Source organism: Cervus canadensis, chromosome 30, assembly GCF_019320065.1.
Source record: "Cervus canadensis isolate Bull #8, Minnesota chromosome 30, ASM1932006v1, whole genome shotgun sequence".
Lineage (NCBI taxonomy): Eukaryota > Metazoa > Chordata > Mammalia > Artiodactyla > Cervidae > Cervus > Cervus canadensis.
Window position 1 is genome coordinate 22,065,676 of NC_057415.1, and position 19,587 is coordinate 22,085,262.

A 19,587-nucleotide genomic window follows, 5' to 3' on the forward strand; every position below is an offset into this window, starting at 1 on the left:
CGTGAATCGCTCAGCCCGTGAAGGCCAGTCACAGGATCCCAGGATCCCCGGGCAGCCCGCCTCAGCTCCTGCATGCAGAGCCACGTGGCTTTGAGCCGGCTGCTGGGTTTCCCTGAGTCTGAGAGGGTGTGGGGGTTGATGATTGTGTGTGAGCACCAAGGACTGTTGTTTTCTGGGATGTTTCACTCTCAAAGTGTACATCTGTGTTCTACTGCTGTCCAAGGACAAATGGACAGCCGCCGTAAACACTTTTCTGTGAATGGTGGTGTGCATGCGTGCTAAGTCGCTTCAGTCCTGTCTGACTCTGTGGGACCCCATGGACTGTATAGCCTGCCAGGTTCCTCTGTCCATGGAATCCTATGGACAAGAATACTGGAATGGGTTGCCATGCCCTCCTCTGGGGGATCTTCCTGGCCCAAGGATTGAACCTGCATTTCTTACGTCTTCTGCATTGGCAGGCAGATTCTTTACCACTAGCACCACCCGTGAATGGTGGAAGCCTAGTGGAAAATGGGAAGGAGACTGTGGGAAGATTACCAACAGGTAACCATAGGACACAGACAAATCTTGGCCTTGGTGTGTGTAAGTCATTCAGTCGTGTCCTACTCTTTGCGACCCCATGGATGTAGCCTGCCTGGCTCCTCTGTCCGTGGGATTTTCCAGGCAAGAATACTGGAGTGGGTTGCCATGCCCTCCTCCAGGGGATCGTCCCAACCCAGGTGCTGAGCCCACTCTTTTATGTCTCCTGCATTGGCAGGCGGGTTCTTTACCACTAGTGCCACCTGGGAACTGCAGGACACAGACAAATCTTGACCTTGGGTTTCAGAAAAATACTCTCGGGTTCTGTACTGAAACTTTAAGTTGGTCTTAATAAAGAGAAGTGGAAAAATGACTTTACTGGCACATGTCATAAACCTGGAACTGGCCCTGCTCCTCGGAGGACAGCAAATGAGGAAGCGTCTTCAGATAGCATAGATGGAAGGATCCATTTTTCAGTGAGGAAATTAGAGCTGATTGACTTTCTAGAAGGTAGTGATAGTCAGTGGCTGAATCTAGGACAGAATGAAGAACTTATTAGGGTCCTTCAGGGCTTCTACATAAAGTTCAGCCCCTGATGGAAAATGGCAAGTAGTACTTCCCTCCTTGACTTTATCTTTATGCTCTTTTTTCCCCCCAAAAATGCTTAAAAGCATGAGCCATTCACATGGTCAAGGAAGTGTTTCTATTCCTTTGTTTAGTCTGTGTGTCCTACTCTTTGTGATCCTATGGACTGTAGCTGGGCCCCTCTGTCCTTGTGATTCTTCAGGCAAGAATACTGGAGTGGGTTGCCATTTCTTTCTCCAGGGGATCTTCCTGACCCAGGAATTGAACCCATGTCTCCTGCAGTGGCAGGAAAGTTCTTTACCACTAGCACCAACTGGGAAGCCCCAAATTTTCATTTTTTATATGGGAGTATAGTTGATTTCCCAATATTTTTGCCTGGGAAATCCCATGGACAGAGGATCCTGGTGGGCTACAGTTCATAGGGTTGCAAAAATCAGACATGACTTAGCAACCAAACAGTAACATAGTTGATTAACAATGATGTGTCAGTTATAGATGTATGGCAAAGTGATTCAGTTATGCCCATAGCATGAATATTAGAGTGGGTTGCCATGCCCTTCTCCAGGGGATCTTCCTGATCCAGGTGTCAAACCTGCCTCTCTTATGTGTCCTTTGGCAGGCAGGTTCTTTACCACTCGTGCCACCTGGGAAGCCCCAGTTTAGTTTGGGTGTCACAGAAGCAGACCCTGAGAAAGGCTCTGGGTGTATGTAGACTCAGGGTTGGGGAAGGAAGCTGATGAGGAAGGCATGATCAAACAAGTCACCAAGATGTAGATAACTAATTGCACTGGGGACTGAGATAGGCAGGGCTGGACAGACCTAAGAGCTACCCCACCAGGGCAGGGATCGAGCCAGACATTTACCCAAACAGCCCAGCACTGGTGGAAGGCTGTTTCTGGCCACAGTGTCCTGGCTGGTCCTTCACACACCAAACCGAGGAGTACTTGGGTGGAGAGACAGCCCTTCATAAGCAGACTTGGGGTGAAAGGCAGGCATCAGAGCCATCGGGGACCATCCCCAGAGTTCCTGACTCTGCAGTTCTGGACGGAGCCAGAGAATTTGCATTTTTAGTAAATTGAAGTTGGTGCTGGTAGGCAGTCTTGACTTTCGGAACCATCATCAGGTATGAATTGCTAGCCCTTACCTGTCTCACTGACTGTTTTTCCCCTCTAACGTATGGTTATGTTTTCATGCCACTTCATGTTATAGATCCCAGAGTCCAAGCTGTGAGTTCACAAGTGGAGGATTAATAAGCATTTATAACTCCATGCAATCACTACTGGCAGATAAAATGCCATCTGCCAGACACAATTTATTTATAATGGGGTTTATACATATTTATAAGTTTGCAAGCAACAAATGCACAGTTTTAAAACTGGCATATTTTATAGCAGCCAGAAAAATTGCAACTTTATACCAGGACTTGTGAATATCAACTGCATATGTGTATATATATATATATATATAAACACACACACATACGTATACCTACTAATTACGACAGATGTTTGTCTCTGTCTGTCTGTACATACGTATATACACATGCATATACCTACATTGATTATGACAGACACACATCTCTGTCTGTCTGTGTGCACATACAGGTTGGTACCTTGGGACTCCTCCCTGGATTTTGGTATTTTAATGAACATGGACAACTAGAAAGTTACACACATGTTGAGAGTCTGGGGACTGGTACGTCCTGGTATCTGCACATGGTCCTGGATGCTGGTCTTGGGAGGATGGTCTTGGATGCTGCAGGAACAAGCTAAGAGGGCCATGTGGGGGCCACTGTGGGAAGTGACAAAGGGACATAGGGAAGAGAAGCCAGTGGGGGAAGACAGGAGAGGAGAGGCTGGGAGAACAGAGGAGGAAAAAGGAAAAAGGCAGGGGGCAGCCAGTCCAGACCTACATCCTGTGATCGTCCAGCAGTGTGTAAAGATAAGCAGGGGCGGGTGTTGGGGAGGCTGCCCAGAGAGTGCCTAGGGGCTGATCGTTGCCTTCCGGGTGCAGCTACACTGCTTGTTGACTTTTTAACCAGCCTCCTCTTGGCCTTGTCTTATGTTAGTTCACGTGAGGCAAGCACTGTGTTGCGCTTCTATGATCATGCGAAGGTTCTGCCTGTCTGCAGTCACAATTCAGTAGAAAATACACACACAGAGAGTATGGGGGCGTGACAAGCCTGATGGGTGGCCCACTTCACTAGGACCCTGGAGGGTGGGGCTCCTGGGTAGGTCTGGGGAGTCTGAAGGCTTTGCAGACGGGCTGCAGGCAGGATGGGGAAGGTTAGAACAGGCAGACACAGTGTGGATGGCCCAGGAGGAGGCAGAGACACCCTCATGCATGAACAGTGGTCAGGGTTGGGAGGGATGTTGGAGGCATCCCTGGGGTGCTCCTGCCTCGTTCTTGCCTCCTTCTCATGACCACAGATGGCCAGAATAATGTCCCCCTTAGGCCCAAACACACGGGGCTCCCTCCTGAGGGCTGAGGTATGGAAGAGGCATTCTCATTGAAGAAGGCACGAGAAATGAAATCCCGTACAATTTCCAGTTTCTATTTTGTTGTTTCACCTTGAAATGCTGTAGGCAGAAATACACACACATGGGGACACGTGCTGTGGCCCTGGGTGACTGAAGTCATGAATTCACACTCATCTGGGATGTTTTTACCACAACCAAAGTTTCTAACCACTGAATCAAGGGATGATTAAAGCAGAAATCAATAGACAAATCCATTTTTTAACACTGAATAAACGTTTTTGTAACAATTATATGTTGGTTGCAAGTGGAATGTTCTCTGTTCCTTTGACTTTTGAATATAACTTGTTCCAGAGTAAATCTTGTAAAATTAAGGACATGAATGTTTCTTTGTATCCAGCACTAAATAATTAAAATTTGATGCTTAAATCCAAGGATTAGGAGAGAACTCCGTCCCGTGTACATCTAACGTGTAATAATGAGATATTTATTACTTTTAAAAAAGCATTTGGATGGGAAATTATACCTATTGGTAAATATTTGAAAATTTCATGTTTATTTTCCATTAACTTTTGTGAAACAAAAAAGAATTCCTGTGAAGATCTCTGGTTTATTGCCAATTTACCACTTTCTATGTTGCTACTGGATAAGAATTGGTGTTGGAGATCTCTGAGGAGTGGAAACACAAGATCAACTTCAAGTTTTCTAATCTCTGTTCTTTGAAAGATAATGAAACTGAAATTATTTGGCCAACCTCTGGGAGATTTGACAACACAATGGGTGAAGAGAATTGGCTTAAATTCCCTCCTCACGTTCAGTGATTCCACGTCGCTCCTTCAGTAAATGATGTGGTTTCCTGTTGTGAGCTCTGTCGCCAGGCCGGGCACATCCCTGAGCTTCCAGGGCAGCCAGGTGGAGGTGCCACGTGGCATTTCTGTGCGTCACCACCATGGCCCAGGAGCAGAGGTTGTCACTCCCACTTAGGCACGACGGCACTCCTTGTCACTGGTTATTGGAAAATGTGCCTTCATTTTCAGAATAGTGGTGTGTGCGTTTCTGATTAAGTAGCAAACCCTTTGATATTTGACTTAGATACTAAAAACATTTGAGTGTGGAGGTTTTGCACTCGTAGCTACATTTAAAAGCATGGACTTGGTAATTTAACTACAAGTTTTCTATAATGTACACCTCGTTAATAATACATTTCTGTGAAAGGCTCTTTTCCAGTGTAGAAGAACCATGGGTCAAGGGTGGAGAGAAACAACTGTTCTCTAAATAGTCTGATGTTAACTGACTGTCAATGTGAGTCTGTGGGCAATAAAGAATATTGTGAAAAGTCTCTCATTTGGATGGTGGATCTTGTATTGCCTCATGAAGGAGAGGAGGGGAGTTGGAAACATTTCCACAGAAAGCAGATATTCTCAATTATTCCCTAGGAGACCTCTTAAAATACAATCACAGCAGAGTCCTGTTAGGGACACCAAAGGTGTGGGATGAAAATGGCAGTTTGATAGAAGCATTCCTGATGGGATTTAGGTAAACTTCTGCCCACTTGGCCTTGGGCAGTATCAAAGGTGGCAGTAGGTTGCGGTCTTTGTTACATAATGGTACCACACACTGCAGCTTGTGCATGTATCAATGGCAGACATTTGAAGTCCAAGTGCTCTGTAACACAGAAATGATGAATATACACCCACAGGTACTTCTGGGGGCAGATTTCTTCAGGAATGTCACTACCAACTAGTGATGCCAAACACTGGCTTCTTTCTATGTAAGAATGCAGGGTGGAGAGGTGAAAACTTACCATCTGTGATGGAAAAAGCTAGAGAAAGGGCTCGTTTATCAAGTCTCTCCTGTTGCCTGCATTGTACCAAATGGAGCAGAACCCACCGTCCTATCTCTTTTGTCTGTACTTTGGTTGCCAGGACTCTTACAATTTTCTCCCTATTGAAAGGGTAGTCTATTGACCTCCTTCCCTATTGACCTACCAAAACTGGTGGAAAGTGAACGTGCTAGCTGCTCAGTCATATCTGACTCTTTGCAACCCCATGGACTGTAGCCCGCCAGGCTCCCCTGTCCATGGAATTCTTCAGCAAGAATCCTAGAGCGGGTTGCCATTCTCTTCTCCAGGGAATCTTCCTGACCCAGGGATTGAACCTGGGTTTCCCGCATTGCAGGTGGATTCTTTACCATCTGAGCCACTTCCCACGAGCAGAGCTGGTATTTTAGGAAACTTGGGTGTACTGGGTGCTATTCCACCAAAACACCAGTTCTGCTATTGGGAAGTACACGGAAAATGCTAGCGTTCTCAGAGTGATTTAACTCCTGGAGAGACAACTAGCAGCAGGTGGGAGTTCCTGCTGTCACTCTGCATCTCGCCAGGGGCGGCCTTAGTGTACACAGCTCCCCACGTGGACTCCCGACACCCAGTTTATACAAAGGCTTTCATTTTATTTTTTTTTAACAACCATACATGGGATTCGATGAAGGTTACTGACTGAATGAGCACTAACACACAGGTTCTCTGTGACTTTGACACACCCAACTTCTAAATGATCAGCTAGCTAGTTAGGATTGTACAGTTGGTACTTTTTGTTGTTCAGTCACTCGGTCGTGTAAGCTCTTTGCCACTTCATGGACTGTAGCCCACAAGGATCTTCTGTCCATGGAATTTCCTAGGCAGGATTACGCTAGTGGGTTGCCATCTCCTTCTCTGACACTTGTTACTAAATTTGATTATTATTATTATTATTTTTGCATATCTCAAACAGACACAATGACTGTTTTGGAGTATTTTTCATTCAGATTGATTGAAAGTGTTATGCTACCTCAAAAAAAAGTTGAGGTTATGGTGCAGTGTTATATTACTTTTAGTGCCAGAGAGCTGAAGCCCCCAAGCAACTCAGAACTAATATATAAAGTTCTTAAGTCATTTCACCACTGAAGACAAAATGCAATACTCAATATTTTGGCTCTCTGAGTCAATTTTGTTGTTATTTTCTTAACCCAGGATCTTAATGGTTAACTTTTCTATAAATGCTCTGGGTTTTCTCAGGCTGTTTGACAAGAGAATAAGCTCCTTTTCAGTGATGCAATGAAAACAATTAAAATGCCACTGATGAGCATGTCCTTGCAAATAGGATTTATCTCCATCAGCAACAAAAATTAAGAAAGATGTTGGGTGGTACATGGTCACCCAGGACCCACGAAAATGTTCCTTAATTAAGAGGAACTGGCATGAGATTACAAAGAGGAGTCACTTTTTCTCTGAAAAGTTATTCATGTGTTAAGACTACTTTTTTAGTCTTTACTCAGGCAAAGTTCCCACTGAACCTAAAAACTTCAGGGGTTCTGAAGTGAGGCTTACCTTTTGAAGGTTCCTTCTTATCTTTTTAAAAAACAAAAGACTCAGTACATCAACTATATACTTATGACAGTTCTGCAAATTTGTATATCTTTCATCCATTTGTACTTCATGAAGAATCCTTGGGGATGACTGTGTACAAAAATGCCTTCTAAGTAATTCCTTCTAAAGGTAAAGAGTGATACAGGGTCAGCCTGTGTTAAAAGGAAAGATTACAGTATTGCTACATCTCTTTGAAGAAAACACAAACTGCCAGATCACAATTAAACTGCTCTAATGGTCATGGTCAGGGTCAGCTTTCAGGAATCCATGAGGCTGTGGACAGCCCCAGCTGCTCAGCTGTAACAGCACAGGGGGGTTAACTAACTTGGTACTTTTCTGATACAGATTCAAACTCAACACAGGATCACAGTGCTGTCCTGTAAGCATCTTCAAATTCAACAGAAACTCCCCATTATGTTGGAAAGGTGAAATGGGCCAGGGGTCTGTCCTCTGCTTCTCCCTCTTGGATTCTTTTCTTGATTGGTGTGGGGCACAGGCTCCTGAAATACCTTGGCTGTCTTTTCTAGGATTCGGAGAAACCCCAAACAGTTGGGTAATTTGGCTAATTTGACTTTTGGATGAGCTTAAGACTCCTCAGGGAGAAATGACGAAAAGACAAGCAGGGGTCCCCTTGGGGGACGTACGTCCACAGAACTCACTCGTTCCCTCCTGGATCCTCCAGACGCTGTCAAGGGCATCTCAGGACAGTTGGAGGTCAGATGCTTACATCTGAGACCAGCCTCGGACAAGCCCTTTTAGAGGGGCTGTGCTTTCAAGACCTGCTTAACATGACACTTTGTGTCAGTCTGAAGAGACTGCGACTGGCCTGTCCAACTAGTTCCCGGTCACATCCTCATACTTGGTGGTTCAGCCAGAACTTACTTGTACTCCCTGTTACAGAACAACACCATGTACCTCAGCTTACACATGTGCCAGGGGCAGACATTTGAAACGCAAGTGCTCTGTAACACAGGAACGATGACTATACAGCATCCATCTGTGCACAGTCAATGTAGTGTACAGTCATCGAACATCATCCTGGGATGACGATGTTCCTGGGAAACACACTGCACAGTGTGTGTGGTCCAACACCTTCCCTCTCCAAACAGAGGCCAGCGGGGAGGGAGGATTCAGGGGAAGGCGGCTGATGACATCAGCAGCTTGGTACATTTGGAAGACCCTAGAGCCTAAATGGACAAGGCACGATGTCTGCAATGAAATGCATCAGCAGTTCCTTGGGTGCCCTCCTTAAGAGACATCCACACCAGCCAGGCCAGCTGTTGGCAGAACAGCTTTCTCGAGTCCCAGCTCTGGAAATACCCCCATGGGTGAGGCATGCAATCCAGAAGAACGTGGCTGCAGGGTTGGTTGCCACTGTTCCTGTGGCAATGCAAGGACCCCAGTTTCCTTGAGGCCCGCACCCTCACTTGTAGATGACTCCGTTCTGCAGGGTTTTGTTTCTGTCGGTGATGCAGGGCGAGGCAGCCGTTTGGGGGAGGTTTTCCTTGCTTTTGGGGGAGGGGCTGCTGTTGTTGCTGCCGCTGGATTTGCTTCTGCTTGGGTCGAGAGCGGGCTGGATGGGTGAGGAGTGGGCGCCCCGGCCCCTGACCAGGCAGGTGCAGACAAGTCGGAAGAAGGCCCGCCGCATCTCCTTGCTGGCCAGCGTGTAGATGACGGGGTTCATGGCGGAGTTGAGCACGGCCAGCATGATGAACCACTGGGCCTTGAATAGGATGGGGCACTCCTTCACCTTGCAGGCCACGTCCACGAGGAAGAGGATGAAGAGTGGGGACCAGCAGGCGATGAACACACTCACCACGATCACCACGGTCCGCAGCAGGGCCATGGACCGCTCTGAGTTGTGCGGGCTGGCCACCCTGCGGCTGCTGGACTTCACCAGGAAGTAGATGCGTGCGTACAGGATCACGATGGTCACCAGGATGGCCATGAAGATGCTGATGCAGAACGCGATGTACTTCTTGGAGTAGAGGGGCAGGATGGTGGAGCAGTCGGGGAGGTTGTGCAGGCAGTTCCAGCCCAGGATGGGTAAGGCGCCCAGCGAGAAGGCGATGAGCCAGCACATCCCGATCAGAAGAAAGACACGGTGCTTCTTGTTGGCATCGTACGGCCTCATTTTGATCATGGTCAAGTGTCTCTCAATAGCAATGGCCAGCAGGCTACAGGTGGACGCCCCAAGGGCCACAAACATGCTGCCTTCCCGTAGGAACCAGACCGTCAGGGAGAGGCTCAGCGTCCTCTTGCCCGACATCAGAATGTTGACCTTGTAGGCTATGCCGGCCAGCAGGTCGCAGAGGGCCAGGTTACCAATGAAAAAGTACATGCGGTTGTGGAATTTATTGTTTTTCCAGATGGCAATCAAGACCATCAGGTTCTCCAAGACAATGAAGCTGCAGATGATCAAGAACAGGGCGGTGGTGAGCGTGCCGCCCTCAGAAGCGCCCTTCAGCCTCTCCTCCAGCTTGCCCACGTAGCTGTAATGTTCGCGCAGGGTCTCGTTGGAGGGGTAAGGTCTGGGGTGTGGCGTGAGAATCATCGCCATCACTTGGAACTCACAATCAGTTAGCTCCTGAATCCACCAGAGGGCGCGCTGAGAACGTCCATCTCCAGGGAAAACAAAGCTTTCCGCTTAGGCTGCAACAGGGATCCAGGCCAGACACCGGCTAGGGTGTTGAGAATAGGCTTCTAGGAAAAGATAAAAGGAGAGAGAGCCCAGTGATAAAGTAACAGCACCTACAAGCAACAGCAGCAACAGAGTTGGAGAAAGGCACTAAAAATGCTGAAGCATTTGGATGGCTGGTCCATAAGGGCCCAAAGAGGGCCTTTAACCCAGGCAAACTTCCTATGTGACTATGCAGACCAGAAGAAGGAATTCTGTTGTCTGCAGTCGCCAAGGAGAGAAATCCTGTGATCGAGCACTGTCATCATTCAATCATGTAATCCAAACACACGGATTTAAACCCAAAGAACACTTCCACCTGGAGATCTCAAGGCACTTAGGCACGCTAACCAGTCCATACTCATCTACTGTGCATGCATGCATGCTAAGTTGCTTCAGTCCTGTCCAACTCTGTGGCCCTATGGACTATAGCCCGCCAGGCCCCTCTGTCCATGGGATTCTCCAGGCAAGAATACTGGAGTGGGTTGCCCTCCTCCAGGGAATCTTCCCAACCCAGGAATCAAACCCACATCTCTAGTGTCTCCTGCACGGGTGAGTGGATTCTTTACCACTAGCATCACCTGGGGAGCCCCATCTCCTGCACAGGAGCTGGGAAACCCTTATTCCCAGTTACTGAGAAACAGAGATTATGTCAGGTCCAAAAAATAGGATGGAATTCAGAATGATTCCTGAAACCTCCTTGGTGGGTTTTGAAACAATGTTGTAGGAAGTAGTCACACTTCCCTGGAATCCCTGGGACCAGGGCCAAGACCAGAAATCAAATCTAGATGGCCCCCAGGTCTGCCCCACAGAGAGCTCAGAGACAAACCATCTGGTCCAGCACAGCCCACACAGGGCCCACAGGGCCACTCCCTGAGAGAGCAGCTAATCGTGGAGCCAGGGGGAGAAAGAATATAAACCTGTAAAAGTGGAATCAACCGCTACTGAGGCTAAAGGAAGAAGAGCGAGGACAAACAAGTGGATTTTTTAGTTTGGCTTAAAATTCAGAGTTTAGATACAACTGTCTAAAGTGCCAAAACGAAATCGGTGTGTGTGAATGGAAAGAAACAACCAATCTGGAGCACCAGTGACAGTGGAGCAGGGAGCCCAAGAGCCAGGCTTCTGATGGCCCTTCCCCCTCTGGGCCTCTACGCACCCCCCACCCCCATGCGGCTTTATCCAAAGGCTTCTGGTGGTGTCCAAGGCAGAGCAGCCCCGACTACCAAGGGAGACATGGTTTTCGCTAAATGCACTGATTAAAACTATTTGAATATTTAAATATATAACTAAACTCAAACAAGGTCAGTTTACATCAGCCTACTGTGTGGATCTGGTGAAGTTTTTTTAACTTTTATAAGTTTAAGTCACAGCCCTCAGTTTGGCTTGGTGGCACATGGACCACTCTCCATAGAAATAGGGTTGTGCATTTTGGGGTGCAGTGGAATCTGAAGGCCTGGTACCACTGCTGAGCTCATTCCAGAGAAGGCCCCAGGGGCAGGAGGACCCTGGGCTCAGCCTGGGTAGCTGCTCTGTGAGTGAGAATCAGAGGAGGCTCCAGACAGAGCTCCCTGACCATCGGCTTTCCTGCCACTCGGGCACTGGCTCCAGGGCCCTGAGGATGTTGTCAAGCCTCCACTCCCTTAATTTGGGGGAGCCTGGTTTTCTGACATGGGGCAAAGATGGTCCCCACTGCTTCTTTGCAGAGATGTCTTCTAATGTCCTGGAGTTTCGTGTGTGGCTTATTGTGGAAACCACATGAGCCCCTGGTGTCTCAGTGCAGTTTGAGGTCATGGAGGGCTGGGAGTCAGCTTTACCACCAAATGTTGGGGCCTGCCAAGGTCTCCCACATTGCTGATGAGCCTTGGAGGCAGCACCCGACCTTGGGGCTGCCTCCCCTCACCCAGGGGCACTGTGAGGCCTCATGCAGGAGGCAGGCTCCCTACCCAGCCCTGGTCCCCCCTGCTTGGTCTGTGATAAGGGGCCTGGCCTTCCAGAGACAGAAGCAGGGGTGGTGGGGGGTCAGCTCGTGGGCCACTCACCCCCACCAGCTTACCTCTTTTCCATTTTTATTTAAATCGTGCCCATCCTTAAGGCTCCAGATCAACTTCTACCAGCTCTATAGCATTTTCTGGAATCATCCTGCCCCAGCACACCACTTTTTAGAACAAACTTTTTTAAGGATAGAGATAAGAGCAGCCACTGAAACTCTCAGAGCACTTTCCTGGAGCCCCTTATTTCACCCTCTCCATCTCTCCTCTCAGAACCACGTACATTAATGGTGCCCAGTAAACGCGTGTGCCCTTCATTACTGCTCATCTAAGTGTTCTCATCTGTGGGCACCGAATGCAGTCTCTGTGCTCCCACTTTGCTGACCCTTTCTGGCTGTTGTAGGAGACCAGGCACAGGAGAACCTAGTTGCCTGGTTATCTTTCCAGCACCTCCCACCCCGGAGCACAACCCGGAGAGAGCGCTTGGCATTCCAGCATGGATGCCCTGTCATGGCACCACGTATGTCCTTGTACACAGAAGAGGCATGACCCAAAGGTAGGGAAGAGGAACACACGTGCTGCTCCAAAGAGAGTCACAAAGCAGCGGCATCCTGAAAGGGGCGGATTTTCTCCGACGGCAGTGGGGTCATATAACTGGCCTGAGGGCCCTCCAACACGCCCTCTCCCCACCTCCGCCCCTGCCCCCGCCACTCCAGGCCACTGGCTGCCATGTCCAGGTGGCCGCCCCTCTATCCCAGGACCTGATACCGGTGAGCATAACAAGAGGAGTTATGATGGTGACTTAGCACCAGAACAGCCTGAATGATAAAAATATGCAAACATTACATAAAAGGAGAGCAATGTGAATTGTACCGTAATTCCCACTCACACTGGGGCGAAACAGCTCCAGGAAACTGCATCTGAAAGCCTTTTGAAAAGAGTATGTCCGAAGTTTCTCTCCTGTGCCTTAGTTTCCCTGTGATGGCCTTAAATACCTCATGGCCCCCTCTAGACAGTCTCTGCCCCTCCGACTGGGCTATACAGTAGAGAGAGCAGGGCTGCGAGTCCCTTTAAAATTGCTGGATGTGGACTTCTCTTGGAAACAAAGGGCAGAGGAAGTACACCGCAGGCTCCACAGACTCACATTCATTTTTTTCCCCCTCCATATGTAGAGTTTTGATAAATTTGAGTAGAAGGTATGAAAGGAAACAATAAAAACTAATACCCAGCAAGAAAATAAGCAAAATGACAATAGTTTAAGATGTGCCAGAAACCCATCAAAACCATGAATCCTGAGGGTAAACACATTTTCCCATTAATGCTCAATTTATAATTTCCCTTAAATATGTATCACTCAAGGAGCATATTTTCTCAGAAACTTTTTTGTTATAAAATACCACACTGTGGGTAACTGGAAGATACCCATCTCTCTTTGGAATCCAAAAGCTTATTTTCTTTGGGTTATCAACATTAAAAAGCTGATCCCATCTGAGAGTTTTGTGCCGGGCCAAAGATCAGATTGATTTTGGACAAATCTGAATGCCACTATGCATGGTCAAAACCATCTCATGGGCTAGTTCCTGCCTCCATCCGGAGGGATGGAACATAGACTCTGAGTCTGCGGAGAGAACGCTCTGCCCCTTCCCTGGTCCCCGAATCTTTGAGAGTCAGCTGGCTCTGCTCATGGAGAGGTGGGCATCGGCCCTCCGTGTGTCACCCATCCTGCTGCTCCCAGCCACTGCAGGAGTGCTGGGCATTTGTGGGCACTAGGGGTCCTGGGAGACCCAAACTTTCCTATCCCTCATGGACTCTTCTAGTCACTAACCACCAGAATGGCACCACTCTCTGGACTTCTTATCCCTTACAGTAATTTAGCCTGTGTCTGACCCTCACATAAATGGAGTCATGAAGCTGTGCCTGGCATCTTCTTCTCAATGGGATGTTCCTGTGAGCTTCCTGCTCAATGTGAGTCATGCGGAGAGATGTGGGTAACTCCTTCCCATTGCTCCCGCTGTGTGGACGGATACATTCTGGGTTGTGGACGTGGAGTGGTTTCCCTGTGCTGTTGTCCTCAGCAGCCCTGCTAGGACAAGTTGAGGATGTCCCCCACGGTGAGCATGTGCCTGTGTGCTGAGGGGGTACCAGGGACTTCCTACTGCTGATGTCTAGGCTAGGTTTTTATGGAGGGTGCCCACAGAGGCTTACGGGTCTCAGCCAGTGGTCCTGAGAACTGTTTTTGTGGGTAGCTGGAGAAGTCCCCATAGAGAGTAAGAGTTACATGTTACAAATGCTCACATTTTATTTTAAAAGATAAGTGTCTGGGGCTGGTAGTGACCAGACCAGTATCTGCCTTTCCATTGTAAAAATTGGATCACTGCTTAATTTCCACCTGAATACTGAAAAATACAGCCTGATGCTGAAAAGTGTGGCTGGGCGCCAGCTAGTCATGTACACATTCAGAAAACCTGGCCAGTTATAGAAGACATGTGGGTGCTTCTGCTCATATGCAGAAGTCTTCCAACAAACCCAGATTCCGACACAGCTGTGCCTGAGAGCAGGCCTTACTTATATCCATAAGCAGAGCTCTCCCTCCCAAACTGTGCTCAGGTCATCCAGACCCCCACAGACTTCTCCCCCACTCTTAGTGAAGATTTGACTGCCTGCATCTCACTGTGAAGGTAAAGGCAGTATATTGCCCACTCCTGGGCTTGCCTTCCATCTATTCAACAGAGATCTGCTACCTAAGAGTTTTCACTCCATCCTCATTCAGGTGGGGTCTTTGAGTCTACCTCAAGGCATTCCAACACCAAGGCTTTTCTTTCTGCAGAGGAGGAATATGATGGCTTCTGGAAGGTGGTTCATAGGGGTGTCACCCCATCCCCCTCCCTCCATTCCAAGGAAGAGCATCTGTGGGGGGGAGGGGGAGGGGGCCAGGCAGGGCCTGATGGATTCCAGATGTGTTTTCCATGCTGGAGAATCACTTTCTCTACTCATGTCACTTTGAAAAATAAACAAACTATAAAAAGAAGGAAAAGGGGAAAAAAAAAAAACAAAGGAAAAATGTTTCACCAGTCTGGGGTCTGTCTCTTTCTCTTTGTAATGGCCAAAAAAAAAAAAAAAATCACAATAAGATAGTGAGACATTGATTTCTCCCGGTAAGATGCAAGGCATTATATTTTTAAAGTGCTATATTCTCCCAATTCATCCCACAAACTGAATTAAAACACAAAGCATTTGTTCACAAGTAAAATTTCTTGGAAAGCAAGGTTTTTTGTGTCTTTTTTCCCCCACTTAAAAGAATTTAGAAAGGAAATAATGAGTTGGCCGTTTCATGGCCCCAACAAAATTCCTTTGCTAATGAGTATTTCCCTTCACTCAGGGGTTTCTTAGGTGACCTCACTCTGCTTTCAGAGATGGTTCATGACAAGAGGTGTCACATACTCAGCCTTGCACGCCTGAATGTTGCTCTGGACCCATTAGTGGAGCTCCTGGTGAGAAAGGCTGTTATAGATGAACCACATCAGGATTCCACATCTTCCCCTTTCTTCTCCAGATTGCGGAAGTGAGTTTGTCCCTGGTCAGGTTGCCTGCTTTTCTGCAGCTTCTCCAAAGGTTATTCTCTGAGCAAACAAGGCTCAGATGCCAACACAGATCTGACGGCAGTCCAGGGAGCCCCATGTATGCAGGTTGTGCCCGTAACCAAGTCCAGCTCGAACATCTGCCTCTCTGCATGTTCTCCTGGGCATCCAGGCTCATCAATCTGAGGGCAAATGCTTCTGATGCAAGAGGTCTTTACCTTCATTGCTTTTCTTTCTCAAACTTTCTCTTCTCTGCTTGTTCTAAGGAAGGGTACAGGACTGAATACCTACCAAGACTGTCACAGCACGAATCAAAGTGGGTGGAAACGAGTTCCTCCAGGCATACGAAAATGAGCGGTGTTCTGCCCAGAAGTGGTGACTGTGGGGCTCCTTTCATCCCTTCCCACAGCGGCACTCTCACTCGGTGACCTGGCACGTGCTCTGCACACTGCATCTTGCAGGTACCACATCTGAGCCCCCCACAGCATCTGCTTCCAAACGGACACAGGAGGAAACCGAGCCTGCGGCACCGCTTGGAAGAGGCTGCGCTGGGCTGGATGCCCATGGCATCGGATTCCAGGGCACCACATTAGGGATAAGCTCTTCCAGACGCTGTCACCTTCCCATGTGTTCCTCACCTATCTAGCGACACGGGTGTCACCAGCATACTTGGAACCGAACTACTTCTTGCTACTATGCTAGCAAAATGCTGGAATGCTGAATCGGGGGGCTTGACTGAAATATATGGAAAACTCTGACCCCAAGAAAATGGAGCAGCATCTTCAAGGCCAAAGAGCCTAGTCAAATGACTCAGGATTCTCACTCCAGCTCACGGTTCCAACCAGAAGTTAGAACCACCCGATGGGTTCCACACCCTCCTCTGAACAACCTTATCACTGATTTCCCTGACTGGCCTATTCCCTGGCCTCTCACAGATGCTGCTGTGATTCCTCAAAATCAGAATAAAAACAAAACAAAAGAAACTTTATGCCTAGTAACTGTAGCAGCAACTTAAAAAGTATTATTAACTAAAGCTAGACAAGATTCCACTAAGTCTAGCATATCATCTCCAAAAGCTCATGGAATCTCTCTTTTTCATTTATTTATTTTTTAATTGGAGGATAATTGCTTTACAATATTGTGCTGGTTTCTGCCATACATCAACACGAATCAGCCGTAGGTGTACATATGTGCCCTCCCTCTTGAAGCTCCCTCCCACCTCCCACCCCATTCCACCCCTCTAGGTTGTCACCGAACAGCTGATTTGAGTTCCCTGCTTCAAACAGCAAATCTTCACTGGTTATTTCATTTTCCATATGGTAATGTGTATATTTCAATGTTCTTAAGGTAATTAACCAATTTTACAGAAAACATATGGCAAGGGAATAATACCAAATGGCTCCAAAACTGATAAGAAAGGAACCATGAAACCAAATGTGAGGAAACAGAAAGCCTTGTAGAGCCCGGGGCCACCTCAGTCTCGGCTAACTGGCCAACATAGTAGATTGCCCAAGGCTGCCACGCCAGCTGGATCAGCCCAGAGTCACAGTCCCAAGTCCTAGCAGAGAAAAGGGTTTCTCCAGTTGGGCAACAACAAATGTTTCAAGATTATTTTATGCTCAAATTCCCATGTCTTTGTAACAAAAATATATGCATACACAGTAGGTCTTGAAACATTTTTAGGGGGTCAAAGAGATACCGTGGAATCAAATTAGTGTCATAATTTCCAGGTAAAGGAAAATCAGTCCCTAAATTTTGAGACATAAAGTCATTAGGCCAATTCATAAGGTAGGCCTTGTATAGGAAATGGTAGCTTCACTATCCACATATGGTAGAAAATTAGAAGAGTCATGCATTTAATGGAATTCACAAATATAAAGAGGAAAGCAGCATTTTCAGAGATGAATACTAGTTGAGGAATCATTGCATCTGTATCTTAAGGGCTGATTTTGTGTTTCAGATCCCTGGTGTCAGGAGACTAGGGCGCCTGGACTAGCAGGCCCAAAGTGAAAGTTTGCTGACTGAGAAAACTCAATGTGTGGTTCACCTATGGTAACAAAAGTATTCAAACTGTCACTGAGCTCTGCATCAGTGAGTCCACAACTCTTTGAGTACCACACACACACATCACATCATACACACACACACACACCCCAGAACCACCACTTACACAAGCAACAAGCTTGACCATCCTTATTAGTCATATACCCACAGATCATAATCCTGCCCTTGTACTTTCTAGGAATTAAGTTTTTCTTAATCATGCCTGTAAGATTTTCATCAATGAAGAAAGGAATGTTGTAGAGATAAATCATGAAGATATAATTCTTTGGGGCTTCCCTGATGGCTCAGATGGAAAAGAATCTGCCTGCAATGGGGGTTTGGACCCCGGAGAAGGGGATGGCTACCCACTCCAGTATTTTTGCCTGGAGGGTTCTAAGGACAGAGAAGCCTGGTGGGCTACAGCCCATGGGGTTGTGAAGAATCAGACAGGACTGAGCGACTAACACTTTACTATCAGGATTCTGTACAATGTCTGCAACTTTTAACTCCAGACTTTAAAAAGATGCCTAATTCTGGAAGTACCCAGAGCTCTGAAAGAGCCAGACTTGATTCATGCTCTTCATCTTCAAAGTAAAGCATGTTCCCTTTAAAAATCCAACATGAAGTCCCTCTCTTACATCTAAATATAAATACACCACAAAGAAATACGTCCTTGGCAGTGTCCAACGTCAGGAAGAGAGAAAGTAAGGAGAAGAAGAACAATTTGGAGACTATGGTGGGGGCAGGGGGTTAAAACTGGCAAAGTTAGCACTTTCCTCCCATCGGGTAGAAGAAGGACCAGTCCTGTCGCTTCCCCGGATTTATCTCAGTTATGAGTATAACTTACTGATCTTCCCTGGGAACATCATTACCGCAACGTAGGAACTTTTGTCTTCCAGACTCCTCTTCCCGCTCCCCCAACCCCACCCCCCGCCTGGTTCCGACAGCCCCGAATACCTTGTTTGAGAAATAGAAGGAAAACTGGAACTTTGTGGCGAAGAAAATAAAATAGAACGATGTTCCCAAGAGAACAAGAGCACATACTTCCAGAGCACCCAGGTCCGCATTCTACGCGGTATAAACGTAATTATCCCAGGAAAATGACCCATGGCGCGTCTCTGTGAAGAATCACTTCTCTTTCATTCGGAGTTTAAATGCTCTAACTGTAGTTAAAAAAGGAACCATCCCCACTTCCCCTGCCCGGGTTCAGTCACCAGAATGGATGACTTGGTGGGAGTGGGCGATGCTGATGTGGTGTGCTCGCCCGCCCAGGTCCACGTCGCGATGGGCTGGATGGCCTGGAAGACGGGCTGGAAATCCGTGAGAAAAGCGGACCCGGCTGCCCCCACCCAGCCTGGGGGCCCCGGGCCTTAGGTCCCGCCGGCTCACCTCCATCCGAGAAGGGCGCTCGGACCCCAGGCATCTTGGCACCCCTTCCTCCCCTCCCGGTGCAGGGGCGCCGGGATAGACTTGGCGCTCGGGGCTGGGAGCACTGCCCGGGCCGCAGAGTCTCGCTCGGGTTCCTGCGGCCACCGCGCTGGGCGCCGGGTTCTGGTCGCGTGTCTCCCAGACCGGCTTCCTCAGCCTCTGCCCCCGCCGGCCCGGGCGCAAACTTTTCCAGCTAACCTCGGGGGCCGGGCCCGCGCCCCGCCTCCCCGCCTCCCCGCCCGGCCGTCCCGCCCTCACCTCCCCGCTTCCCAGCCCCTTACTCCCGCCCCCGCAAGACCCCTCCTACCCGGACCTCCTTCCCCACCTCCCGGCGCCCCGCCCCATCTCCCGGCCCCGCTGCATCTCCCCGGCTCCCTGCGGCGCTCCCACCCGCATCTTCCCCCCTCCCCGGCCCCTTAAGTCCCCACCTTCCCGCTTCCCACCCCACACCGTCCTTGGCCCCTCCGCCGTCTCCCCGCCCTCCGCGCTCACCTCCTCACTCCTCGGTCCCCACCACCTTTGTACTTCTTCCCTCAGCGTTGAGCCCCTATACCCCCATCCCTCCTCCCCTCCCCCCAGCCCCTGCACCCCACTTTCTCTCCCGGCTCCCGCCCTCGCCCCCCAAGCCCTTTATCCTTCTCCCCGACTGCCACCCCCGGAGTGTCCCCGCCTTTCGTGTCTGCCCCCGCAGTCGAGCCTCTGGCGGGCCCCGGACATTCTCCTGTCGCCCCCGCCTCCCTCGACAGTCCCCCTGAGTCTGGCTCGCCCCTCCGCCTCTCTCCCAGAACTGCCCTCAGATCCTCCGCCCCTCCAGGGACCTCAAGGCTGCCGACCCCTGCCCAGCACCCAGCGGGGAAGGTCCAACCGGATAGGGGACTAGGCTTGG

General features: G+C 48.7%; 1 protein-coding gene across 1 annotated transcript; it reads right to left on the reverse strand.

The window, feature by feature from the left end:
* Positions 1-6,011: 6,011 nt before the first annotated feature.
* S1PR3 (sphingosine-1-phosphate receptor 3) lies at positions 6,012-18,887 on the reverse strand. Its single transcript, XM_043453209.1, has 2 exons — positions 18,663-18,887; positions 6,012-9,690 (listed from the first exon to the last, which is right to left on the reverse strand). The coding sequence occupies exon 2, from the start codon at positions 9,545-9,547 to the stop codon at positions 8,411-8,413; it is 1,137 nt and encodes a 378-aa protein (XP_043309144.1). The 5' UTR covers positions 9,548-9,690; positions 18,663-18,887; the 3' UTR covers positions 6,012-8,410.
* Between the last annotated feature and the right edge of the window lie 700 nt (positions 18,888-19,587).